Genomic DNA, 27,998 nt, shown 5'->3' on the forward strand with positions numbered 1-27,998 from the left:
ATTATTATGCTAGTGCCTCCCAGAAGCAAGCTATACTTGAAATAGGGTATGCATGTACGTTTGTAGTGTGTATGTGATTCTGGGGCCTTATCCAGGTGCTCCACTGCTCGGTCAACACCTCTAGACCTTTTGTTTCTCTGATTACTTTCCAGATAGTTTCACTTTTTCCCTAGGCCAGCGAGTCTTCAATTGATCCTCTTCTGTTTTGCTTCCTGGGATGATAGACTCAACCACCACACCCAATTACCTGGGTGAGATGGGCCTAGTGAGCATTTTGCCTGTGTTGGCCTTGAATCACACATTCTCCTGATCTCACTCTCCCAACTAGCTAGTGCTTCAGTGGTGAGCCAATGGCCCCGCGGACATGCTATTTTTATTTCATTAATGACTACTTAAGAGATTCTCTAAGGGCTGCTACCAAATAAATGTAGAGAAAAGTCAGCAACATTCCTGTTTATGGTCAAAGCTTTCATGGTGCCGGGAAATATAATTTTATCTCTCAGAATTCTTCTAAGTGTATTTAGGGAGAGGACAACCATTTGCCACGTTGACATATTAAGTACCAAATGCCCTTTCTTCCAAGTTTCTGGAGGATTCAAAGTGCTGTGTGTAGTATCTCAGACATGGAAAAACCCTTTAAAATATGATTGAGAATATAATGTTAGGGGATTGCAGAGAGAAGAGCTTTAATATTTTAGAGGATAATTGTACCACTCTGTCACAAAATAGGTATAAAATAGAATCTTGTTTTAAACTTCGGTATTAGGAAATAGACATCCTGGCACATTCCCTAGTCATTTGTTTTCACAGAATTTAATTATTTCACAAACCGTAGCCATTCCTGAGCTCAATTTTAAAATCCACTAGTGAGTTTTTCACTTTTCTGGTTCCTTCTGAATATTGATATATTTGCTCCATTTATAATTTCATCCTATTAAAAAGGAGTGGATATTGGCTTCATCCTTATAGAAATTACTAGAAAGTAATTCTATAACTGGCAAGGTTGTAGAATAACTTGAGACCCTTCCATCCCCACTGATTTGAAATACAATGATCTGTGTTAAGTGTCAATACTAAAGTCTTTTAGCAACTGTGGCTTTCATAATGAAATTCAGTATTTGGGAAGAACTAGTTGCTCTACTGACTATCAATATTTAGGCACTTTGGGATTTTTTTTTAAAACTGTATTCACATGTTTTAGTAGAAAAACTTTAGAATCCTTTTGTCCCTTTGGTGCTATTAGTACTGACCATTATTTTTTTATAAGATCTTACATAAGTGCTTAGGTCTTTTCTAAGCTATTTTACATGTTACTAGCTATTATAAATTTCTAGTTATGTAATACTTGTATTGCTATTATAAACAGACTCTTTATGGGGCATCATTTGAACATAAGTAAACATCATACTGAAATTTCTACTAATTTCTTTATCATAATGTAAGTATTTCCAAAAATACGCCACACTCCTTTACAACATTAGTACAACATAGCCTTTCTTTTCAAATGATATTGGTTGGTATTTCAAAGAGTTGGGCAGTTGTGATGACAGTGGGTGTGATGTGTGATTAGAATACTTTAAACACTAGGGTCAGATGAGATCCTGATGTTCTCCTCTGAGGAGTACTTGTAAGAGAAAGAAAAAAAGATACACAAAGCCAGAATATTTGAGGTGAGACAGAAACTGACATCTATAATGTCAGAAAGAGTCTGCCAGGCCCCCTTAATTTTGACTGCCACTTGTTTCATCTGTGAATTAAAAGAATGAAAAGTTTGGACTACAAACGGGGAAAGATTTCGGGTTTCCTATAGAACAAATTCTAAGGATAAAACATAAACAGACACCACTGCCTGTGACTACTATCATACTTCCAGTTCCAGTCTAGCAATACTAGAAGCCTGTAGCAACGTGTATACAGTTCTCTATGGATTCCAAAAAATATCAAAGGCATGATGCTGCCTAGTGATAGTACAAAATTTCGATTCCAAATATTCTGTAGAACTAAGAGGTATACAAAAAAGGATATATGCAAGTGGTAAGTAAATGAAATCAACCTTGTACAATTCCTTATTAGAAGAGCTTGATACAAATTTGCCTTTCAATGTCCAGTTAGGCCACAAAGTATATATTTACTTTGAGAATGGCAGACATTTGGGAGACTGAATCAGAGAAAACAGATCTTACTTTTTTCTTTTACATAGCATGAGGAGAGGAGGATGAAAAACAAAAAATGCTCCAAAATCAATCAGCAAGATTTTACCCAAGACGTGTGTTCAAAGAAGCAGAACTTTAGAAGGTTTCAAGGAGACAGATGTCTAAAAAAGTCAAAAGAAAAAAAATCTTTGGATTGCCACATTAGAATGAGCACTATCTAAGATCAGGTCTTGATGTTTGGATGTCAATGTCACCACTTTTCTGATAAGAAATCTAAAAGAGCAGCACCACTGCCAGTTCTATCTCTGCTTTACTAAATCACCCTGATACTTTTCCTTCCACACAATACACTATTGTCTGGGATTTATTTACTTGCTTTCTGTTTCTCCTGAACACACAACAGGTCTAACAAGAATCAAGGTCTACTCAACTGTGCTTATTTCTATAACAGCCAGAAAGATGGCTAGCACATGGCAGGTACTCATTATATATTTATTAAATGAACTAACATATTATCAGTCCAAGCAAATCAAATCTCAGAAGTTGAATATTTTTTGTAAGAGAAAGCAGAAAACGAACTATAATTCAATATAGAGTCCTCCAGGAATGAAAAAAAAGAACCAAAAACACCTTAAATACAATCGCTTCAAAAATTAAAATAAAAAGCAGGCTTCTGCCAGGAGGCAGTGGCTCATGCCTCTATTCCTAGCTACTCAGAAGACTGAGATCTGAAGGATTTTGGTGCCAGGTCAGCACAGGCCAAGAAGAACTGAAGGTATGGCTCAGGTGGTCCAGTGCCAGCTCTAGCTAGCTATGTTCAAACTCCAGCACTGGGGGAGAAAATGGAGGAACAGGAAGAATTCCAAAGGAGCTTTATTGCCTAGGATTGATGCATAGATACCAGTGGCTTGCAGCAGCAAACATTATTACAATGATTAGCTTAACATTTGGCTGCATGATAACATAGCAGCTGTCTCTGATAAGATAATAAGAATAAATCCTCAGTTATACAATCTTCTTTAAAGGAAGTAAAAAATCACTTTGCTTTTCATCTGCAAAAAGGGTGTGCATAGGTAAAACACAAATACCAGTAATGGAGGAAAAAGGCCAGAACATACATACTTATGGGTATTACTGTTTTGACACTACATAAGAGCTAGAAGAGACATCCTGACAAACTGAAATGTTTAATGTAAAGATAATGAGGGAGAACTGGGATACAAAGACCTTCATCACCCAGTAAGAAGAAAAGAAGGGTATTTAATACAAGTTAAGAAGATTAATGTATGAGCTTGGATTACCCTACTACCATCAAGGAAAGATGAGTGGATAGGAAAGATCCTTTTTGTTTATAGATCGAATACTACGACACTTAACTGTACATGACTATATACACTTAAATTTAATTGATCAAAACTAAATACATCTTAAAATTCAATGTGCAGCCACACTTGACACTTTTTTTGTTTTATTCTTTTTTTTTTAATTTTTTTAAAATTTTTTGTAGTGCTGGGGACCAAACCCAAGGCCTTGTGCAAGCCAGGCAAGTGGTCTACTGCTGAACTACATATATCCTCAGCCCATATATCCTCAACCTGACACAAAGTACTCAGTAGCTCCAGTACTGAGACAGCATGGAGATAGCAGAAAGATGTCTTAGACAACACTTTACATTCTCTAACATCAAACATACTTTACAAAACACCCGTTACTAGCAGCATCGATCTACATCCAGCCAAAATTTTAAAACTACATTTTAATGGCATGTACTGTGTTACTATAACATCTTACTGCTTACCTAAATTTATCATTTAGGAAGAGGACACAGTTAATTTCTATTTTCATTACGTTTCCCACAATTAAAATGAAATTGAAAACTTGTCTTAGATGTACATTATCTATAACTAGAGGTAAGTAACATTAGGATTATAAAGTGATTACTGACTCAGAATCAAAGAGGACCAAAAAAGTTTTCTGGACAGGTTTATTCATTATTTCTCAAGATAACACTAAAGAGTAGGCAAGGATTGACATCAGCCAAAGAAAAGAACACATGAGAATATAAATCGCCAGCCACATCACAGCATTTCACACACGTTCTACAAAACACCAACATATTAAAGATATTCAATTATTTATTTTCTACCACATTCCACAATTCTAAGTCATAATTTTTCTGAGAAGCAATACAGAATAAACACATTAGATTAGATGTACATCCTTTACCATGACAAAATGCACATTATTATTCATTATTATTTAAAAACTAAATAATCAGAAGGTTAAAATGATCAGAATTCAATCCTGTTATACATGCTGCTAATAAAAGCAGAGCACTCTCTGGAATCTCAGCAGTCCTGATTCTGTTTCTCCTCATTTGCATATTCTCACAAAAGTCACTTTGTTTATTACCAGCTTCTTATCCACAAGTAATGAGGAAGCTGAATAAAACAATAATACAAATTCTAAATAATACAAGTGGCTAACAACACAATCCCAAACACGTTGAAGTTCAGGTAAACACAGCTAACAGCTAATGTAGAAATGTATCTCAGACTACAACAAAATTAATTGCTATGATTCTCTAGAAAGATACTAGGGCATTAAAAATGCACTATATTTAACTGTACTACTAAAATATTCATGAACAGTTATTGTCAATATTATTATATTCTGATTCTCTAAATAGTTATTTGGCCTACAAGACTACTCAGTTAAGCAAAATATTTAAAAAGTAGCATATTAAATTTAAAAATTCATCCTATTAAAATTATAGACACACGAATCAAAAGATGAGTGTCTAAAACTCCCAGAACAAAATAGGAGTTATGATAAAAGTGTCCCTCCACTTTTGAAAGGGACAGGGATCAAAATGGCACCAAAAACTACTCTTTTTTGCTCCCTGGTTGGGGAGAACTGAGAAATCTAACCACTTCTCTACTATTACCAAAGCACAGAGGACATGACTAGCAGCCAGTTACCTGATGCTATTAGGTGAGCCTTCACTTTTCAGATATAGTTGGAAAGCAGGTTCCAATCCCTGGAGTACTGAGAGCCATGATTGCAATTTTTATTTTTTCTGGCAAAACATATTAGAAAAAAGAGTGGATTAGGTCTGTACACTTTGTGTCAACTATGACCACATTCAATATTTAGCTTCTAATTCATGAATTTCTCCAGGGAGAGTTAATTTACAAATTTCCATGGAACTCAGCAATTTCTTTAGCTATTACCAATTAACAGTAATGCCCTCATTAATTACTCTGCTGTATAACTGAGTAGCCCATTAAATATTTTCCCTAAAAAAGCCAATCCTTTGGAATGTCTTCCATTTTCCTTTTCTAGTTAAGTATGTCTTCATTCTATTTTACTCTAACTGATTTTATATATTGATAAGAGAAAAATCACTGTCAACTAACTATAATATGCCTATAATTATTAGCTTTAAGTCTTAACTTTTCTGATATGTTAAAAGATGAAGTAAATGTTGATTTTAGAGTTGGTAAAACTAGCTCTACGGATGATACATGAACACTCTTTCCCTGAGCTCCTATCATGTGACTGACATTAAGACTATTACTGTCACATGACAAAAATCACAATTCTTTTGGGAAAGTGCACATGCTCTTTATCTATCATCTTTTTCTCAGCTCCCTCTCTCAATTTAAGTCCGGATGCCTTCTGTGACCATGACAGTTCAAGTTACCCCCCTCTTTTTCAATCCTACAGCTTCTCACATCACGTACAATATGCTACTGATAATCTACCATCAACACTGTCATGTCTCTTTCAGCATAAGCATGTTTACACTCCTCTATCAGACATTGGTCTTTTTTTTTTTTTCCCTGTCCTGGGGCTTGAACGCAGGGCCTGGGCACTGTCCCTGAGCTTCTTTTGCTCAAGACTAGCACTCTTATCACTTGAGCCACAGCGCCACTTCTGGTGTTTTCTGTGTATGTGGTACTGAGGAATTGAACCCAGGACTTCATGCATGCTAGGCAAGCACTCTACCACTGAGCCACATTTCCAGCCCTTTATTTTCTACAGCACTCAGAAAAACCTACAAATATGGACTGGAAAGCTAGAGTCCTGCTCAAGTAGTAAAGAGCCAGCCTAGAAAGTACAAGGCTGGGTTCAAATATCCATACAGCTAAATTAGCTAAATACTGGTCTATAGATGGATCTATTGGCCTATGACTAGAATCCTTGCTACTCAGGAGGCTGAGGTCCAAAGAATGGCAGTCTGGGGCTAATAAAACCAACAAAAAGCTAGGATGGATACATGGATCAAGTGGCAGAGAACCAACCAAACAAGAGGACAAGTATGAGGTCCTAAGTTCAAATTCTGGCACCAACAATACACACACACACACACACACACAAACACACACACACACACACACACACACACAGAGGAATATAAAATTGTACTGAGTGAAATAGCATTTATTTGAATGATATCTAAAACAATTATTTATTTGTGTCTTCAGTATTTTTTTTTTGTTGGACATTAAACCTAGAGCATTCTGCAATGCCAAGCAAGTACTCTACCACTGAGCTACATCCTTAACCACAATTCATCTTTCATATAAACTTTATGGAAATAATTTTGTGTAGTGGAATATAAAACTTTAACTTTTTTCAAAGGTCTTGAGTATTAGCCAGGTACACCAGATGTGGGACTCTGAGATAAATGGCAGGTCATCAGCGGCCAGATGGTGGCACATGCCTGTAGTCCTGTAAATGGTATAGGTTTGGGGACCATGGTTCAACAGTGGCTCAGGCAAAAACTTAAGACTCTATCTCAAAAATAACTAAAGCAAAAGAGGTCGGGCAGGTATTAAGTGATAGAGTACTTACCTAACAAGCACCAAAGCCCTGAGCTCAAACAGCAGAAACAACAAAAATCTATGTATTAAAGAGCACCAAGTACTAAAGAAAAAGGTATCTCCTTTCCAGTATAGCCCATTGTTTGAATATAAGGCATTCTGAGTTGAATGGCAGTAGGTGCTTTTTATATTTAGAATAGAAGGCAGTAATTTAAAATGTACCTATAGTCATAAAAAGCTTAAGTTAAGAGAAACATACATTCAGGACAAAACTTACAAACAAGTTAGAATTTGGAAACAACAATTCATAGGTGCTGTGAGACTGAACAAGTATGAAATACTTCACTGCAACTTCTTACCACTTGGGATAGCCAAGGATTTTCCATACAGTCACACGAAGATGTTTAGGATGTGTATGCATTACCAATATCGTGACTAGAGCGTACTACATATCAAGTAGTACACTCAACTATACAGTGCACTTCTTTTATAACACAAAAGGTTCTCATGTATTGTTCATTCACATTAATATGCTGTGGCATATTATAATCACTATTTGCCCTATTCACTTTTATCTCCAAAAGCACTAGTCATAATTTTAAAATGTTACAGTTAGGTATATAGAAAAGAAAGCAATAAGCATTGATTGATAAAACATACTCTGGTTAAGAGCTTAGAATATCATAGCCCTGATGCTCTTTTTTCTTTTCTTTTTTTTTTTGTCAGTCATGGGGGCTGAACTCTGGGCCTGGACGCTGTCCCTTAACTCTTCAGCTCATGGCTAGTGCCCTACTGCTTGAGCCACAGCGACACTTCCATCTTTTTTCTGCTTATGTGGTGCTAAGGAATTGAACCCAAGGCCTCACGTATGCGAGGCAAGCACTCTACCACCGAGCCACCTTCCCAGTCTAGCCCCAATGTTCTTGTGATTCTAAATACTCAAACCTATTTGATTTATTTTTAACAAAGAGTTGAGAGTATAAATCAGTTCAGAGTAGAAATAAATCAAAAGAATCGGCAAAAAGTAACTTTCCAGCTCATGGAAACGCCGAATCAACCCAGTGGCCAAGTGTAGCTAGAAGCTGTATGATGTATTAGTTACTATGTGGGGTTATAGAAGCCTTTCCAGTGTTACAGCAGGGTTCTTGGTTAAAAGGACTGTTCTATCCCATTATGTTTAAGATATACTTGTGAAGACTCCTTTTTCAGTTCGTCTATGGTACAGTAACAATACCCTCTTCCCTCACCACCTCCTTCCTTTTTTCTGTTTGGAGAAAGCTCTCGCCAAAGTGCTACTGAGGCCTATCCCAAAATGGCCTGTAGCTTGAGACCTCCTAACTACTGGGATTACAGGTGTGCAACACTACTAATGGGATTAAAACCAAATCTCAAGATGGTAAGATTTGGTTATAAGCTGATTTAAAATAAAATTTCATGCTAAGGTTTAATTCTAAAGGTTCCCTCTAAGTTACTTCACTATAGTTCCCCTGTATTTGTACTGTTAGTACAGGCTACGTGACTCCAGTTAGAAATCCTTGGCAACAGAAGTATTTGTGAAGTTCATTTGTTTCATATTTACTTTATACATAGACTATAAGTGACTTTATATTATATATTAGTTTTAACTACTTTGTGGATGAAAGCAAGTTTCACAGTGTAGAATTTTCACATCTGCATTAAGAAAAGTTTTGGATTCTAGATTTTCAGAATAGGGATGTCCATCCAACACACAGATGCCTACGACTGAGCTATAAACAATGGGAGAAATTTAATGAGGCTGATCCAGAGGAGCGACATTCCTGCTGACAAGCAGAATAATGGGATGTAGTGATGAAGCTCAGCAGACTAAATAGCAATAGAAAACACTCTAGAAAAGACACGACATAAAGCTGTGTTAAACTGAGAATGTCAATGTTCAAGGAATAACTAAAGGTTCAGCACAAACTATAAAACTGCCATAAACTTAAATGAATGAATGAGAGAGAGAGAGAGAGAGAAAGAAAGAAAGAAAAAAAGAAAGAAAGAAAGAAAGAAAGAAAAGAAGAAAGAAAGAAAGAAAGAGTGCCATAAATTGTCTGGAGCATTTTAATTTATATATGCCTTTTAGGAAAGATCACACAGATAGAATGGTTCACGAATTTTCTTCAAAATGTCACTAGGTAATTAAACTATAGATTGCATAGAAATGGCAGCTTCATACCAACTAAGACATGCAACCTCTGTTCCTAGGAGTCCACATGAAGAATGAAAGTCCTGAACAAAATAGCCCAAAGCATACAGCTAGGACTAGTTGTAGCAAAATGGGACACTTCCCAGGAAGAGTGCATCATCGCTTTCTAAAAAGAAAAAAACAAGTAAGAATACTGTCCCCAAAGTTCATGGGAAAGCTGCACACAAAAAAGTCATATTCAGAGCCAGGACACAGAAATCCAGAAAGATATCTGTAAAGGATGAAGCTACAGGTGAAACATCCAAGAAACATATGAAATAAACAAGGGTGACCAGTCCTAAGGACTGCCTAAGTTCCCAAGTGGCAAAAATCTGTAATAAGGCCTTCTGCATCCTTGAGTAACAAAGCTTTCAACAGCTAAGGGACAGCACCCAGGCCCCAAGTTCAAGCCCCAGTACTGACAAATGCACTACAAAAGCCAGGCTGAGTAGAGACTGCTCTACTCTGAAAACTTCTTAGGCATTAGACACATTTTGACTGGCTCTCCTATTCCAAGGGAACAAAGCTGTTCCCTTGAGTAATCTGAGTCTGCTCTTCACAACCACACGCAAGACAAGATAAGCGCTTCCCAGTATTTGCCTCCATAAGGTAAAAGACAATCTTCTGCTGACTGGGCATCTTTTGGAATTGATGTAAGCCTCCTTTATCCTGTGATGGAGACCACATCCCAGGTGGTTTACATGACACAGACTCAGCCCCACCCTCCTCAAAATACACATATTCACCCTCGCTTCCTGTCAGCATGCTCCTGGCCTGTGTGCGCTCTGTCAAGCTTCTGCTTTCCTACACATGCTCTCCCACTCACCCACTCTAACACCAGTGTCTCATGACCAAGCAATGTGAATCCACAAAAGACTGGTTCAAGGCTGTATGCCAGACTCCAGGTAAGGTAGCACAAAGTCCTACCCTTGACTTTTACAAATGTCCATTAGTAACCCAAAATGCCAATCCTACCAAAGAACACAGAGGCCTAAACTCACCAAATACTTGCAGCCATACCACTCTTGATATTCAGAACAAAAATGTTTTCATCCTGGAACTTCAAAGATAAACCCTGAAGTAGTGCTAGTATTATTCCAGATCCATTCATCATGGCTCTGACTTAGATGGACCAGAGAGCTAGCTCACTGTAACTCCATCTCTCTTGAGCTGCTGAGTGGTATATAAAGGATGGGGAACTTCTCTTTCCCAAAGATGTCATAAAAATAGCTCAAAAAGGAACACATCATCTCACTTTTCCAAGTTATAAAAGTAAATAATAGCAAAATCAAATCTTCGCATGGGCCAAATATACATTCACACACTTCAATACCACTTGTAATAATTAAATTTAATCTCTGCTTTATTTATCCATGTCTTTCTAGAATGTAGCATGGAAATTCAAACTGGTCTAATCTTGTTTACTGTACCTGGCACGTTCCATGTTGCTACAATTGCTTCCACAATAGTCTTCTAAGAAAGATTAAAAAATAAAGTACCAAACTGAAGTTAATCCCCCAATAAAAACCATGATCAAACACCAGGGTTTTAAGCAACCTTAGAAATCAGCAAGAGTAAGAAAGAAAAGGCATGGCAAAATATTCTACATAAACTGAGAAGAAGACATATCAAATGAATGAGGCAGAGAGAGGCAGATATAATCAATCAGTACCACAACAGTACATTTTAAAACATGAAAAATAAACTTAACAAATCTAGGTACTTACATTAAGAAGCAACTCATCTTTTGTTTTAAGAGGAAAATTCTTATTTTCCTTCTCAACCTGTAAATCATCGTCTCCATCTGACAACACGGGAGGAAGTGATACACAGGAGGAAGAAGATGAGGATGAGGAAGATGATGAGGAAGAGGAGGAACTGGAACTATCCGAATCTGTTTCACTGCAGAAGAAAAAAACATTGGTCAAGTATTACAATGATATTAAAATAAAATGATTCAAATAGGAACTATCTTCCTTATTAACTACTGCTATTCTAATTCAAAAAATGACTGCTGCAGGGAAGTGGTCTTTATGTTTAAAGCAGTCTAATAGAAATCCACTATTGCTATCATGTCACATGTCAGACATTTTGAGTATAATTAAGCATGTGACAATCAGTGAGTAAGTCTACTTTCTTAGTCACCAATGAGGAGACCACTTGCTTGCCAAAAGTTTCTTCTCAGTCTTCAGACAACTTGGAAACTCCTGAAGGATGGCCCCTCTGAAAACTTCTTAGGTGTTAAACCGCTTTTGACTGGCTCTCCTATTCCAGCTTATTTTATGTGCATTTATCCCCCCTGAAGAACCATAGCTGGAGCTTGCAAGTCACAATCCTTTGGTTTGCTTGTTTGGCTGGTGTTCTAACCCTCAAGCCACTCTTCCAGCATGGCTTTTGTTGTGTTCTTGTCAGTACTGGGGCTTGAACTCAGGGCCTGGGTGCTGTCCCTATCTTTTAGCCTCAAGATTGGTACTCTACCACTATGAGCCACACCTCTTCTTTTGCTTTTTGATGGTGATTTTGAAGAAGGGAGTTTCACAGACTTTTTTTTCCCTAGGGTTAGCTTTAAACTAAGATCATTCAAATCTCAACCTCCTGAATAGCTAGAATTAAACGAGTAAGCCCCCATCAACACCAAGCTCCTCTGCTATTTTCAAGGGTACTATGTACAGTGATTCTCTCTTCTCTGTCTATTATCTGGATAACCTCATTCATTCCAATAATTTCAATCACCATCTTCAGGCATATAACTCTAGAACTTTCAGCCCTGGTATCACTATATACCATGTCTATATGTCTGTCTGCCTCCATAGGCATCTCATCCTTATGATTGATCTGTGTATACCTCACATGACTAACAAGTTAAAAACAAAAGAAAAAATGCATTTTCTTTACGAACATGCTTTCCCATTCCCCTTTTATTTCCCTGCTTATTATTTATTCTAGTCATGGTACTTAAAACCCTGGAATCACTATTGGATAAATGTCAAGTCCAAACTCCAGACTGGTAATCAGATTGTTCAACTTTTTCATCTTATTTCCACTATTTTAGGCTCTTACTTTTTACTTTCTTTTCGGAAACAGTTGTCTATGTACCCAACTGATAACCTCTCCCTTCAGTGATCAGCTCTTCTTCTTACTTCCTTTATCTTTTCATGATCTTCCACCCTGATCAGTTCACACTCTTGCTTTAAAAGAATTGTTTATTGAGCAAGAAAGTCAAGCGAGAGGGCAAGCCCCTGAGTTCAAGCTGGCGTACCAGCACCAAGAAATAAAACGACTGAACAACAGATAGAAGTATTAATTATATATGTGTATTTATACAAAAGAATGTCCTCATCAATAATATATGCTCTAATTAAAGACAAAGTAACTTGATATCTGTACATGAGTTTAAGACATATTGCACTGTTTCAAAACTGTTAAATTAAGGTGGTGGCTATATGGGTTTGTACTATTCCTACTTTTAAAAAAAAATAGTCAAAGACAGAAAAGTTTAAGGCTTTTCCATAAACTTGTATACTGTGGAAAGGTAAAAGCCATAGAGCCCTGGTAACCTTCACAATCCTATCTCCTACCACCTCTAACAGTCTAATCTAGCACACAAACTCACGGGACTTTAGAAACCCAGTGTACATGGACCTCCACATGCCACATGTGTTTTTCTTGATCTGAAATGCTTTGGCCCCAGACAATTCCTATTCCTTTTTATATGTTTGCCTTAAGCACCTCCTCATCCAATTTCCTCCTTCCCAGACTCCCATAATGCTCTTAAACTGTTACTATATATTGCCTGGCACTATATCATAATTCCCTGAAACCTGTGCTGTACTACCTTACCAACAAGTAAAAACACAGATGGTTTGAATGTACAAATATTTGCAAAATTTGGTACCTTCTTCTATCATCCAACCACAAAGTGTCAAAAAGTCATGTAGAACAACTTAAAGGTTGGTTTAACTACCTCGATGGTTTATCTCAGTATACTTTCAATCCTTCTCCCCAAACAATCTACCACAGACTTCACTTTTTCCAGCGACCTGTACTCTACAAAACCCACATGGTAACTATAATCTCAGAACTAATCACGTGTACAGTTGGCTTATTTCCCTCCTAGTCTATTCACACTCCCTCTACTAAAATCCTTCACCCTTCTTCATTACCACTTAAAAATGATGAATTTCCTAAAAAGCAAAGTCCTCATCTCCTCTCTGTCTTATCTGTTGGGAACATTCCTCACACCCCACACAGACAGCATACTCAAAAGTGTTTGTAGACCATGTTCAGCGAGATTCTGTAACGTCCCAGATGCTGGAAATCTTTTCACACCACAAGGAAAAGGGGAGGGGGAATTTCACAAACTGCTAAACAGCTAGATAATCTCATGAACGAGCGTGCCCTACCAGGATTTGTGAATCAACGTGACAGTGGAGAACTTCGAAACGCAAAGTTGTTTGCCTCTACCTCAATCATAGGGAGAAAAAGAAAAGGGCGGGGGTGGGAGGGGGGAGGGAGATCTGATGGCAAGATGGTAATTAGGATCTGACACAATGTTCCAAAATTGTGACCACAGGGCTAAGTGGAGAAATAACCGATCACATTGTAGCTGAAAGTTACCACTCTGCACCCAGACCTCTCCGGGCTTAGCACCGTCGGAGGGAAGGGAAACTTGAGAGTGCCGCTGAAGGGCCCAGCGACGTGACGGCACGTGCACCGGGCCTCCGCCGCCTCCCACCGTCCCGGGCCCCGCTCCACCCCGCGTCCCCGGGCCCCGGACCCGAAGGCACCAGACCTGTCTGAGTCCGAGTCCGAGTCCGAGGTGTCCGGGGGCTGCGGGGCGAGCGCCGGCCGTGCGGGGTCCGGGCCGGGGAGGACGCGTGGCGGCTCCGGCGGCGACGCGGGGCTCCCGGCGGCGGCGGCCGGCGGCGGCTCCCTGGAGGGCGGCGCCTCCTCGGCCGGATCGGCCGGGGGGCTCTCCGGCGGCGGCGGGGCGGCGGCCCGGACTCGGGCTCGGGGACGGCGTCCGGACACGGACCCGCCGGGCTCGGATCCGCCGGGCCCGGGCCGACCCTGAAGCCGGAGCTACTGAAATTCAGAGTTTCCAACTGAGCGGCCGCGGCCTCCACCACCTCCATGGCGCCGCGCCCGACACCGAGCAGGGCCTCACGTCCTGGGCGGGCAGGCGGACAGACCGACGGACGGGCTCCGGCCGGGCCCGACGCGGTAAGCACACCTCGGGAACGAACGCTCCGAGGCCGGCGCCGAAGCTCCCGCCTTTCACCGGTAAACACACGCGGGGCGGCCGGGACACGCCCCCCGGCGTCACGCACGGCACTTCCGGGAGAACGTGTGACGTCACGCGCCGCGCAGGGGGCGGGGCCCGCGGGGCCTATTAGCTGCAGGATTGATCCCAGGTTTAGGGAAGGAATGGAATGAGGTCTGAGTTTGGGTCTGAGCAAATGCTATTGAAAGCACGTTTATATGAAGGGATGAGGGATCTAACCGGAGACGGCTAGGTTCTGTAGAGTAGCATCTTGACTCAGGAGATCTTGAAAAGTGAACTTCCAGTCATTTCATTAAGGTGAAATTAAGTTTGAAAGGGATAGATAGATCAATAGGCGGAAAGCGCATTGAGCATCGTCTCAGAAGATAACTGCAACTGCCCCATCTTCCCTTCCCCCAAATCTCTCTCAAAATAAAGACAGCAGTCATGATGGACAGACGTAGCTGCTTGTGGATGCTTTGTCCATCATAGTTAACACTGGTTCATGAGAAGGGCCGGTTGACCCTAGAAAGTACTAATTCACCCTGGGAAACCTTCACTCTACATTGTAATGAGGGCAAGCGAAGAGTTCTTGTGAATGAGGAAGGGATCAGAATGTTCTGGTTTCCTAGTGGGTCTTGGCATTAGAAGTTGACATTGTAGCTTCGAGTAATAATAATCTGGTACAACTAAATAGATATGCATAGCCATAGAGAACTGTGCTAAGGATAGTTATAAATTATTCAGTGGAGATTTAATGTGGGCCATCCACAGTAGTAGGCCCTCAGAAAATTCAAGTCAAGTGTAAAGCAGTTCTCCTTAAATTCAAGGTAGATTGGTTCTCCATTCTAGCAGATAAAATTTGAGGATGTTTGATTCCTATATATGAAATGATACAGTACTTGGAAATATCTTATCTTCTTATATTCTTTTAATGATCTCTAGATTGTTATGTTGAAAAAGGTAAGTTTTATATAAATGGTTTGTTTTACTGTCCTGAAAATAACAAATTATTATTATTGTTATAATTGCTCTGAATAAACACATTTTTCAAAAAAATCTGTGGATGTAATCTCAGCACTAAGGACTTTATACTTTATTTGAAGTAAAAGTAAGTGAGCAGGAGTTAATTAGACATAAATGGAAAAGAGAATACAAACACAACATCTCTATAAAGTTTAGTAGGACTGCATCATGGAAAAGCTGTATCATTTCAAAAGAAGCAGGAATTTAAGTGTGAAATATTATGAATGCAATGATTATTCAGAGCTCAGGATTCCCAGCTAAATATGCCTGTGTGTAATTCTCAGTTCTGCCATTTTGTTGTTAGTGTAACTGTAACCTTGAGGAATGTAACCTAACCTACCTAAATCTTAATTTTCTTATTTATAAAGGGAGACAAAAGGACTACCTAGTAAACCAGGCATGGTGTCATATTAGTGTAATATCAGAACCTGGGAGGTGGAGGCAGAGATAACCTGAGACAAGCCTGTATAGTGAGTTCCAGGCAGTTCAGGCATGAGACAGACCCTGTCTCAACTAATAAAAATTCCAGTTGCATACTGGTGGCTCCTGCCTATAATCCTAGCTATGTGGTAAGCTGAGATCTAAGAATCACAATTTGAAGTCAGGCCGGGAGGGAAAATCTGTGATACTCTTATCTCCAATTAAGTACCAAAAAAAGCTGCAAATAGATCTGTGGCTCAAATCATAGAGCACTAGCCTTGAGAAAAAAAAAAGCTCAGGGACAGGGCTTTGGCCCCAAGTTCAATCCTCAGGACTGACACAAAAATACATAAAATAAGATAAAAAATATTTAAAAATATTTATTGAGTTAATGGAGTGTTGCATAAGGTATTGTAGAAGTGAATGGCCTGGCATACACAACACATTTAGTATGCAAAATTGAATGGAACAATGCATAAATTTATAAATAAAATGCTATTTCACTGGTAGTGATCTTCCAGTAGACACACAGTATTAGCCTTAGGAGGGAAGAAATTTTAGTCTGAATGACCCTTCAGGCAGCAAAATATCTGTTGCATTTTTCCAGTAATGAAAGTCTGAACCAGAATTTGAACTGATGAAATAGAGTAAAAGAAATTCCACACATCAAGCCATACTCAAATTACAACCTCTGCATGAGGAAGCTAAAAGTTGTTACCACCTAGCAAAAAAATGGAAATTTCTATAAATATGTGAATGTGAATCTTAACAGTCTGTTGAAAATGTCAAAAAAAGATTTTAAAATGATAGACTAGCATGGAATAGAAAACACCAGAAGCCTAAGTTCATGGATAGTTCATCTATTCCTGTGTTCATTCAGTAACCATTTCCTTAACATTGCTATGTGCTATACACTGAACTATAAACTGTGTGTGCAGAAAGGTAAATAAATCATAGTCCCTGCTCTTAACAAACTAATCATTTAGTAGAAAAAAAACAAGTTGATATGTAAAATAATGGAGAAATGCACTACAGTAGAAGCATGTAGAAGTATAGCAGAGGTATGGGGAAAATGGGAGAAAAATAGAAGGTACTGAGAATACTCAACTGTGTAGTATATTCATAGAGACATAATAACTGTAAGATGAATGATAGTCACAACACTCACTGATGCATCTTGCAGGGCCCATGCTACAGGTAGTATGAGATGGTTATCTAGGACTGCCTGTAATCACACCTCCCAACAGCACAAAGTTTCACAGTAAGTGTGATGTTTTAGCGAGATTGTTAAGAAGACAACACACTTGTTAAGTTGAGAGAGCAGGAGCACTTCACAAGAGAATAAATAAAATCATGATATGTCCTGCTTCAAACCATTCCTAATGACATTAACATCCAGAGTCCTACCTGTAGTTTTCCAAGCTCCACCTGTCTTGGATCTGATTTCACCTCTCCTTCCTTTGCCTATGCTCTTGTGTCAATAGCACAAGACTAGAATTAGTCTTGATCATCCTTCAGCTGAGCAGTTGTACTCTTCACCTTCCTGTCCTCTCTGCTCTTCATAACATGACTCCTGCCTTCATTTCACATGTCTTTTCTCAGATTTAACATTCTAGCCTCCAGCTCTGAGGCCTTGCCAGGACACCACTCAATCTATGAATACCCCGCCCCAGAGCACTCACTCCCTAAATTATTTTCCAGTCCATAGTATTTGTCATTTCATGAAATTATACTTATCTGCTTCTTGATCATCTCTGTTTTCATCTAAAATCTCATGAACCCAGGTACTTTGTCTAATTCATATCAGCTTCTGCAGTGCCTCAAAACATAATAAATGTAATGATTTTTAAACAGACTAATAATAACAATGAAATCTTAGTAGACAGAGTAAGGAGAGTGTTTTACAGATCATTCCTAAACTGATGCACAAGTTTTTCTGTTCCTTTAATCTGATGATAGCTAAGAATGGCTGGTGTTGAAGTTACAAAGATTTTTGTTTATGAGGTAGGGTTGATCTCTGGGTTTTTAGGTAAGAATACCTTGTACCTGTGCCTAGCTTTGAAATAGGTCACTTTCACAATTGGTACTTTTTCTAAGTGCTTGACTGTCTCAAAATGTCCTGAATTTACCTCCAGTACTTCCAGAGCCTGCCTACCCACTGCATTATTTCTAATAGCTGCTAAACTTAGCCTGAAAACTCTATACCTTCAGGCTAATTCTATGAAAAACTGAGGAGCTTACAGGATCACTACTGAAATTAAGAAACAATTTACCACATATTAACTTATGAGCTAGAGGGAATCATGTAAAACAATATATTCTTAAAAGTATAAAAACAAACCTCCTGAGATGAAACATTTGAAAAACAGTTTACAAGTTCATCCTTCTCTATATATTGTAAAGAGTGAAAAAAATATACAAAAACAAAACCCACCAGCTGACTAGTTCTTAAAAGTTATTTCCAGCTGGGTGCCAGTGCTCATGCCTATAATCCTAGCTACTCAGAGACTGAGATCTGAGGATTGTGGTTTGAAGCCATCCCTGGCAGGAAAGTCCGTGAGACTTCTATCTCCAATAAACTACTCAGAAAAAAAAAAAACCCAGAAGTGGTGCTGAGGCTCAAATGGTAGAGAGATAGGCTTAAGAAAAATAAGCTCAAGGATAGCACCCAGACCCTGAGTTCAAGCCCTAGGACTGGCAAAAAAGAAAGAAAGAGAAAGAAAGAAAGAAAGAAAGAAAGAAAGAAAGAAAGAAAGAAAGAAAGAAAGAAAGAAAGAAAGGAAGGAAGGAAGGAAGGAAGGAAAGAAGGAAGGAAAAGAAAAGAAAAGAAAAGAGTTATTTCCACAGGTTCTGGTGGCTCATGCTTGTAATCCTAGCTACTCAGGAAGCTGAGATCTGAGGACTGTGGTTTAAAGCCAGTTCAGGCAGGAAAGTCAGGGACACTCTTATTTCTAATTTACTGCAAAAGCCAAAAATGGAGCTGCCATGAGCTTAAAAAGCTAAAGGATAACAAGTAGGATCAGAGTCTTGCTTCTCTAGAAATGAGAAACCGTTTTCATTTAGATTCAAGACTGAAGAGTGTGAAGGTCACACCTCTTGGCTTCCTGGTCTCTAACACTCAGCCTCTGTAGAGAGGGACTTACTTACCTGGTTAGTAGATTTGAAAAACAACTACACACACACGTTTGGCCCAGAACCTTCTAGATGCTGGTTAAATGCTGCCTACTGTCAGAGAGCATGCATGCTGAGCAGTGATGATAGAATGGCAGTTTTCTGTGTATTAGCCCTATTGTAAGCACTGAACAAACTTCTTTCTGCAAAACTTTAACTATAATTATTAATCTGGTTTTACAGATAAGGAAACTGAGGCTTACTGAGGCTCCCAATGTTCCGCGGCTAATAAATGTTTGAATGGTCCCCCAGAGGAACCATTTTGAGAATGTGAAATGTATCTAAGGCAGATGAGAAACTAAATTTTATTTCTAGCGAATGTTAGTTACTTTAAGTTTAAATTTAAATGTTCTTCCAGGTGAGATTTGACGATATCAACAAATGCATGACTTAATGGACCCTAAAATCTATTTTTACAGCAACAGCTATGATTTTGAACACTGTCAATTTTAATTTTAAGCCTTAGAAAGAGTAAAAGGCATTACTCCTACTGGGTAGATGTAATGGGATGGCACAAGAAAAAAAAGGGAAGCTGTGTTTTCAATGACCTAGTATGAGTCCTCCACGTTCAAAGTACCAGTTACATTGTTCTGGCCCTCAGATTCCTCCGCCATCTGCCTGTCAGAGCCAAAAAACCCTCAGAGCATTGCGCCGAACCGTGTTTGTCCCAGAGTAGAAAGCAATGCAAGCAAAGTCAGGAACTGCTTCATTAGTGACCCACACCAGAGATCCAGAGTTAATGACCATCGCTTCCTTGCTTGAAATCCTCCCCTTTGTAAATTCATCGTGATTTTTTTTCACTTTTGATGATGATTCTTTGGGGCATACTCAACATGTTCTCTCACAAATGAGTGCTGGTGTTCAGTTTCAGTGACCTGTGTCCAATGTCAGCATCAGTTGGGATGATCATAACGAGTTACCTTATCTGATCAACCCATGATTCTTGGAGATTGAGAGTCTCCTGGAATTTTCTGCCTGAGTTGACTTTTGAACTATGATTTTTCAGATCTCAGCGACGGAGTAGCTAGGATTACAAGGTGTGAGCCTTCAGCGCTTGGTTTACTCTGGGATTTGGGGTATTTCATTTTTGTGCCAACTTCAGGGCTGTATGGTTTATACTTTTCAGTAGTAATTTTGAAACTTGGAGATGCTGGGCTCAGAACTTCCATTCTTTCTGCCATCATGGTCCTCCAAATCTACCGTGTGACAGTTTTTTTTGTGGCTTCAGATAGATTTGACTTTACTTTTGTCTGGAACTTCTAGTTCTAAGTTAGAATTAGAATCACTGGACGCATTCTTTCTCTGGCCCCCCTCCCCCCAAGGACCATAGCGACTAGTAACATTTGTTCAGAGTCTGTATCTTAGTGACCGGAAATTTCAGTCTCACAGAAATTAAAGTATCAAATAAAATCTGCTCTAGAGATGGAATACATGCCCATCTCTTTTTTTTTTTTGTAGAATACTGGGAATCTAAATCATGCAATTTAAAAACACATATTCATTAACTTTATATAAAAATCTATGGTCAGTATCATAGATAGATAGATAGATAGATAGATAGACAGACAGACATATACTTTCTTTTTGGAATTTTCCTTGCAGAAACGTTTATGGCAGTAGATGTACTGCAACCACAGTACCCTGGCCTGTGAGGGCAGATGTAGCTGTCAGGGAATTCTGGAGTTCAGCAGCAAGCTCTGTAAATGATGGCTGATGCTTTAAAGATCTGCAGCTGCTTTAGTTTCATGATTCTATAGATTCTGGTAATAACCTTTTCATATTTTCAAGGTTGTCTCTAGAAGATATAAGCAGTCTTTTCAAAGTTGCCATCAAGAGATTGTAAACTGCTACGGAGAGTACCATTTTATATCCTAGCCTTAGAAGTGATTCATTTTGGGAGAACATGCATCTTTGACAAATGATATTTAGAATGCTCATTGTTTCTGTCTCTTTAAATTTAATGCTATTTCAAACAATTGTTTTAATTTATTTTTTGTCTATCCCACCTTTTTCTTCCAGAAGCTGCTGTTTTTTCTCTTTTTTTTCTTCCTTCCTTCCTTCGTTCGTTCGTTCCTTCCTTCCTTCATGTCTCTCTCTTTCTTTCTTAGCCTTTCTTAGCTTTTCTTTCTTTCTTTCTCTTTCTCTCTCTCTTTCCTTCCTTCCTTCCTTCTTCCTCCTTTCTTTCTTCTTTCCTCTCTTTCTCTCTCTCTTTCTTTCGTTCTCTTTCTCTCTTCTCTTCATTCATTTCTTTCTCACTTTCTTCCTTTCTTTCTACCTCCTTCCCCTTCTTTTTCTGTCATCTTCTCCTCCCCCTCCCTCTCCCCCTTCCTCTTCTCCTCCCCCTCTGCCTCCAACTCCTCCTCCTCCTCTTCCTCCTTTTTTGGGGTCATTCCTGAGGCCTTGGGTGCTATCCCTGAGCTTTTATGCTCAAGGCAAGTACTCTACTACCTGAGTATTTCTGAGCTTCACTTCTAGCATTTTAGGGATCAATTGGTGGGAAGCGTCTCATGGACTTTCCTGCCCAAGCTAACTTTGAACCACAATCCTCAGTTCTCAGCCTCCTGGGTAGCTAGTATTATAGGCATGAGCCACTTGTGCCCAGCCCCTTCTGTTCTTCTTCTTTCTTATTACCTAAGATTAGATGTACAGGAGATATTGTTTCATATCCACACATGTACATAATATATTTCAACCACTCACTCCCTTTAATACTTTCCCTTCCTCCTTTTCATTCACAAAAGTTTTAAATTTTCAACCAGACAGATACTTCAGAGGATTTTACTCATCACCAGCTGTGGTTTTGAGGGTGGTGGCTAGGACTAAGGGCTTTGCTTAGTAGATAGGCACTCTACTACTTGAGTCATACCACCAGTCTGTCTTTGGTTTCTAAAATGTGTTAAGAAATGTTCCCTTCAATAGCTGAAAAGTCTTGCCCATGATTTTCAGAGACTTGCAGTTGCAATTAGCTTATTCTACTTTCAGAAACATACAACTTTTTCTTAACTGCACAAAACATAAATATTGTATGAAATTATATTAATAGTTATTTTCCTGAGGACATGTAATTATTTCATTTATGAAATCATACTTGGAATACATTTAAATGCAAGTGATTTCTCAAAATAATATTATGCACATAAACAGAAGATGGAAGAATTTGCTAATTTGTATCTGCAGTTTACATTGATGGATTTTTTTCACTGGATTTGCCCAATTTCATTGACATAGGCAACAATGTTCTTGCTTCCACCAATGAAAATAGCACAAATTTTGCATACACAAATTCAATCTAAAAGGGAATAATTAGCCAGTATTTCTAGGTATATTTTTTAAGTTTGACAATCATTTGCTGTTTGACTTTAGGAAATATGCACATTTGTTTAAACTTTTCTGGACACACACACACACACAAAACATGACCCAGAAGCTAAATTAGCAAAATTTTCAATGCACATTAAATCATACTGCTTGTATGCCTACAAGTAGTGTCCTAAACTAATTAAAGCTTATTTAAATTTATAGTGTTCACTGGAGAAATGCAAGACAGATTCCCAATGATTGATTATACTTCCCAACCAAGACCAAAATTACTTCAAGTTCTCAAGTTGGAAAAGATGGATAGAGGAAAAACAATGTGTGTCTTCGGGGTAGCTGGAGTGGGGAGGTTATGTTTTAGTGAGAGAAAAAGATAATGTTGTTGCAGACATCAAACATGTTTTCAGTTTCATGTTTCGTTTCCCCAACTGGGTAAAGAGGTGCTCTAAGTCAGTAAATGACCTATTTTGTATTTTTCCATCTTCAGTTTTAAGTGCAATGAGAACAAGATGGCTAACATTGTATAAATACTAAATGAATAGACAAATAAAACAGGAAGAGATGATGATACTGTTGATGGACAGTTTAAGAATACAAAAGCAAAGAGTAGCCAGGTGCCAGGTGACTCACACCTGTAATCCTACCTACTCAGGAGGCTGAGATCTGAGGATCGTGGTCCAAAACCAGCCTGGGCAGGGATGTCCCTGAGACTCTTATCTCCAATTAGCTACCAGAAAACCAGAAGTGGAGCTGTGGCTCAAGTGGTAGAACATTAGCTTTGAACTGAAGAGTTCAGAGACAGCACCCAGGCCCAGAGTTCAAGCTCCACAAACAACAAAAAAGAAAGCAACGAGTGTTAGGTAAGATTTGAAGAACTGGGCCTTTTAGGAAATGAGAACTGCTAAAGGTATCCTGGAACACTCGGTTTAGTTTGAAGTGAAGGAGTGAGTTTGTGGGGAAGACAAAACAGAGTTCGATCAACAGGAATCTGTCATGTGCAGGGTGCTTTTGTACATCACCTAGAGTTTTAGCATGTAAATGGTGGGCTTCACCAGCTGGAATGTGGCATTGCTTTAGAGAATGGATTTGATGTAGGTAATACCGGGTTTAAGAAAATCAGTCAGAGGAGTGACAGAGAGTGGTTTTGTTGGTGGTAGCAGTGGTTTTTTGTTTTGTTCGTTTTGTGTGTGTGTGTGTGTGTGTGTCTATGTGTCTCTGTGTGTGTGTACTAGGGTTCAAACTCAGATCTAGCTGTTCCTTAGCTTTTTCACTCAAGGCTTGTGTTCTGCTGCTTCAGCCACAACTCCACGCCTAGCTTTTTGGGGTTAATCAGAGTTGAAGGTGTTATGAACTTTCTCGCCCAGGCTAGCTTCAAATCGTGATCCTTAGATCTCAGCCTCCTGAGTAGCTAGGGTTGTAGTGCCTGGCTGACAAGCTATTTTATTGTTCAACAACTGGGAGTTTAGGAGTGGAAATAAGCTCTTGTAAAGACCTTCCATATCTCCATTTTCTTTATATTCCAGTGGGAACCATTTGCTGCTTGCAGTCCTGCCTTTGACCTGGAATGTGGAAACAAGTTGGTCCATAGTCAGAACTAATTAAAAGGTATATGTGAGTGTCCAGGGGAATAAGAATCCAGCCTTGCTTTCTCTCTCAATCTGACTTTATGCTCTAAATTTAATTGTCTGTTGCTTTTTCTCAGTTCCCTCCAGTTTTTCACTAAGATCAGAGGATGTCTGTTGCCAAGTGGCCTTGGTGCAGAACTATACAACTCTACAATTCAGTGTCAATGAGGGCACAGACTCATCTCTGGGAAGACACAACTAGGTTTCAGGTGTACAGGATTCCAGTTTAGTCTTGACTTCCTTGCTGGACACTTTGTGTTGTTCAGAAACTGTACACCCGCACTTGCCGATCTCTCCTGAATCCTTTGTTTTATCCCTAGACCTCAGTCTCCTGACCTTTGCCTAGATCCCCGACTTGGAAGACCATATTGATGACCTGCTGGGATTTCCAGCCTTAACCTTCTCCTTGAAACCCAGCCCAGCTTCTACTGACTGAAGGAGATTTTTCCAATTTTAGGGGGAAATGCTAAGTTTCCATTCAAATTTCAGTTAGGAGAAATACTTCATTTTTTTCAATTGTACTTAGACATCATAGATTTAAGAGTCCAAACTACTACCATGGAACATGTTGCAATTGTTTTAAGAAATGAGGGGGATGAAGCAGAGAGACAGGACAGGGGTGAGTTTGATCAGATCTGTTTGTCTATCCATCTCTAGTTATGTGTATCTGGTAGGTAGGTAGGTATGGAAATGTTACAATGAAAGCCTCCCCTTACACAATTAATATGTGCTAAAAAATCTTTTTAAAAGTTCAAATTACCTATATTGTTACTAATATCTGGTTTTGTCAGATAGGTAAGCTTCCTCTGTAAATGGTGCTGGCAAAATTGGTTAACTACATGTAGAAAACTAAAGCTAGATCCTTATATATCACCCTGCACCAGAATCAACTCCAAATGGATCAAAGACCTTGAAGTCAAAGCAGACACTCTGAAAACATTACAGGAGGGAATAGGAGAAACCCTAGGTCTCCTTGGCACAGGCCCAAATTTTTTGAATAGAGACCCGGAAACACAACAAATCAAAGAAAGGTTGGACAAATGGGATTGCATAAAGTTGCAGAGCTTCTGCAGGGCAAATGACATAGCTAGCAAGATCAATAGAAAGCCCACAGATTGGGAGAAGATCTTTACTAGCCATACAACGGACAAGGGTCTCATATCTAAAATATACTTGGAACTCAAAAAATTAAACCCCCCAACAACAAATCCCCAAAGAAACAACTGCCCAATAAATAAGTGGGCGAAAGACTTAAAGAGAAACTTCTCTGAAGAAGAAAGAAGGATGGCCAATAGACATATGAAGAAATGTTCAACATCCCTAGCCATAAAAGAAATGCAAATCAAAACAACATTGAGATACCACCTCACCCCAGAAAGAACGGCAAAAATCAAGAACTCTAACAACAACAGATGCTGGAGGGGATGTGGACAGAAAGGAACTTTACTTCATTGTTGGTGGGAATGTAAACTTGTCCAACCACTTTGGAAAGCAGTATGGAGGTTCCTCAAAAGACTTCACATAGAACTCCCCTATGACCCAGCAATCCCACTTTTGGGCATTTACCCAAATGCTTACAAACAAGACCACACTAAAGCTACCACCACAACTATGTTTATTGCAGCATTATTTACCATAGCTAAGATATGGAACCAACCCAGATGCCCCTCAGTAGATGAATGGATCAAGAAAATGTGGTATATATACACAATGGAATTCTATGCCTCCATCAGAAAGAATGACATTGCCCCATTTGTTAGGAAATGGAAAAACTTGGAAAAAATTATATTAAGTGAAGTAAGCCAGGCCCAAAGAAACATAGGTCCCATGGTTTCCCTTATTTGCAATATCTAGTATATGTATGAGTCAAGCGGAAAAGGTCAGATAATGTGATGTCAGGAAAATGAACCCTTAGCTATGTATTTTAATGTTTTTTCTTTCATACATGTGTTTCTAACGCATTTATAAGATTATCTCTTTGTTGCTTTGTATGTCCCTCCCCCACAGTATAACCCCTGCTTTCACTATATTTGATGTCAGTATAACTTGTGGAGGAGATGGGGAAAAACCAGCTGTTTAAGGATACAGGTGGATCTGATGCAACAATGAGAAGTACAAGTTGTCATGTCCAAAACGAGCTTCACAACGTCGGTGCGGGGGGGGAGGGGAGGGGAAGGGGTTGGGGGGGGGGAAGGAGAAGGATTGGGATGGGGGGGAGGGGGGAGGCTGGGAAGGGATGGGAAGGGTAAACAAAGGAGGAGGCTGCAATGCTTGGTAAGAAATGTACGCATTATCCTGCCCATGCAATTGTAACCCCTCTGTACAGTTTGTTCACAAATAAAATAAAATAAAATTAAAAAAAAAAGTTCAAATTACCTATATTGTTACTAATATCTGGTTTTGTCAGATAGGTAAGCTTCCTCTGTAATTAGTCAGTCTCTACTATTTGATGTTTCCTCAGAAGTATTGTCTAAATCATAAACCAAAAATCCAGTATTCAGATATGTATAAACCTCTTTCTATAAGTTTCACTATATGACACATTGTACTAATTACTTACCTTTTTAAAAAATGACAGTAGATATGTAAGAGATGCATGTGTGTATGTATGTATATATGTATGTATGTATGTATGTATATGTAAACACAATGGATTGGGAAACCTACTACTATGATTTTAATAAGCAATACATACCTTTTCCAGGAAATGTTTATGTAGTATATCTTTTCAATACCCTTTTTCTTAACCTTTCAGTTTCCTTGCATTTTATCTTTATGTTTATCTTATTAGAAGTACACAGTGGGCCTTGTTCTTATGACTGGACGAGATAATAACCTTTTGTCCTTCGGTGTATGTATGTGTGTTCGCTGGGGCTTGAATTCAGGGCCCTGCACGCTCACTTGCTCAGAGCTAGTGCTCTACCACTTGAGCCATGTTTCCAGTCTAACTTTTGTCTTTTAATTGGAAAAACTACAGCATTTTTACTTCAGTTAATAGCTGAATGTTTGGGTTTAACTTTGTTTTTTTGGTGTTTGTTAGGTACTTATATAGTTTATTCTCTATATGTCAATCTGTTGCTCCAGATGATTTAAAATTACTGTAGGAGGATCCCTTCATTATAAATACAAATATCCTCAGAAACATAGAACTTCTAGCAAACATAAAAACATCCCTTGAATAAGGTAGGATGTATAATGGAAGAGTGAATAGACCAGAATTAGAGAAACAATGGGTGGGCAGCTGTTAAGGGGCCAAGAAAATCTTAAGAAAGAGTTATTGTTAATTCAACTCCAGTACTGGGGAGGCTAAATTATAGCTAAGCAAGGCCAAAGATCAAACTCTGTACCCTGAAATTCATACCTATGGTGTCAGGTATCTGTGTCAGCCAGCCTGTGCTGAGCAAACTTTAATCATCACCACATCATAGCTGAAAGTTTTTATCCTCACAGACAACCAAGTGGAGCAGCTACTCACCTCTGAATGAGAGGGAGCTATCATACATGAATGAGCTCCAAAAAAGTAAGCATGGCAGCTTCTTGGAAACAAGTCTCACCTGCCAAGTGGAATACATAAAAATAGACAATGATGGTTAAGCTCTGGTATCAATTTTACATAGTCATTTGAGCCCAAATTCTACAGAGTAAGACATGTCATCTGGAGAAGACCACCATCTGGAAAGCAGGGAGCAATCCTCTTCCTAAAGAGGCAAGGGGTGAAAGAATAAATGTTTGTCAAGCAATGGTCTCACCAATCTCAGTGCCTAACTAGAAATTGCTTTACCAAGCCCATCACTTTCTGTACTTTCTGTTCATGCACAAAAAATGTTATCCTTGGGCTTCAGGGCCTTCTTACTTGGATCTTCATGAATGTTTAAATGAAACTGGGAAAACAACTGGGTCCTTTCTTTGTAAATTCAGCCTGCAATAGATGACTGGTATATATATTTCAGAGCTTTAAAAAATGTATATGAGGTATTTGACTCCTTT

General features: G+C 39.0%; 1 protein-coding gene across 1 annotated transcript in view; it reads right to left on the reverse strand.

The window, feature by feature from the left end:
• Naf1 (nuclear assembly factor 1 ribonucleoprotein) overlaps positions 1–14,465 on the reverse strand; it is a 30,287-nt gene extending 15,822 nt beyond the window's left edge. Inside the window, exons 1-2 of the mRNA XM_013023588.1 lie at positions 13,842–14,465; positions 10,919–11,093 (exon numbers count right to left, since the gene is read on the reverse strand). Coding sequence (XP_012879042.1) covers positions 10,919–11,093; positions 13,842–14,326 — 660 coding nt within the window. The 5' untranslated portion in view covers positions 14,327–14,465. The remainder of the gene's footprint in view (positions 1–10,918; positions 11,094–13,841) is intronic.
• Between the last annotated feature and the right edge of the window lie 13,533 nt (positions 14,466–27,998).

Source organism: Dipodomys ordii, unplaced genomic scaffold (assembly GCF_000151885.1).
Source record: "Dipodomys ordii isolate 6190 unplaced genomic scaffold, Dord_2.0 Scaffold4, whole genome shotgun sequence".
Taxonomy (NCBI): Eukaryota; Metazoa; Chordata; class Mammalia; order Rodentia; family Heteromyidae; genus Dipodomys; species Dipodomys ordii.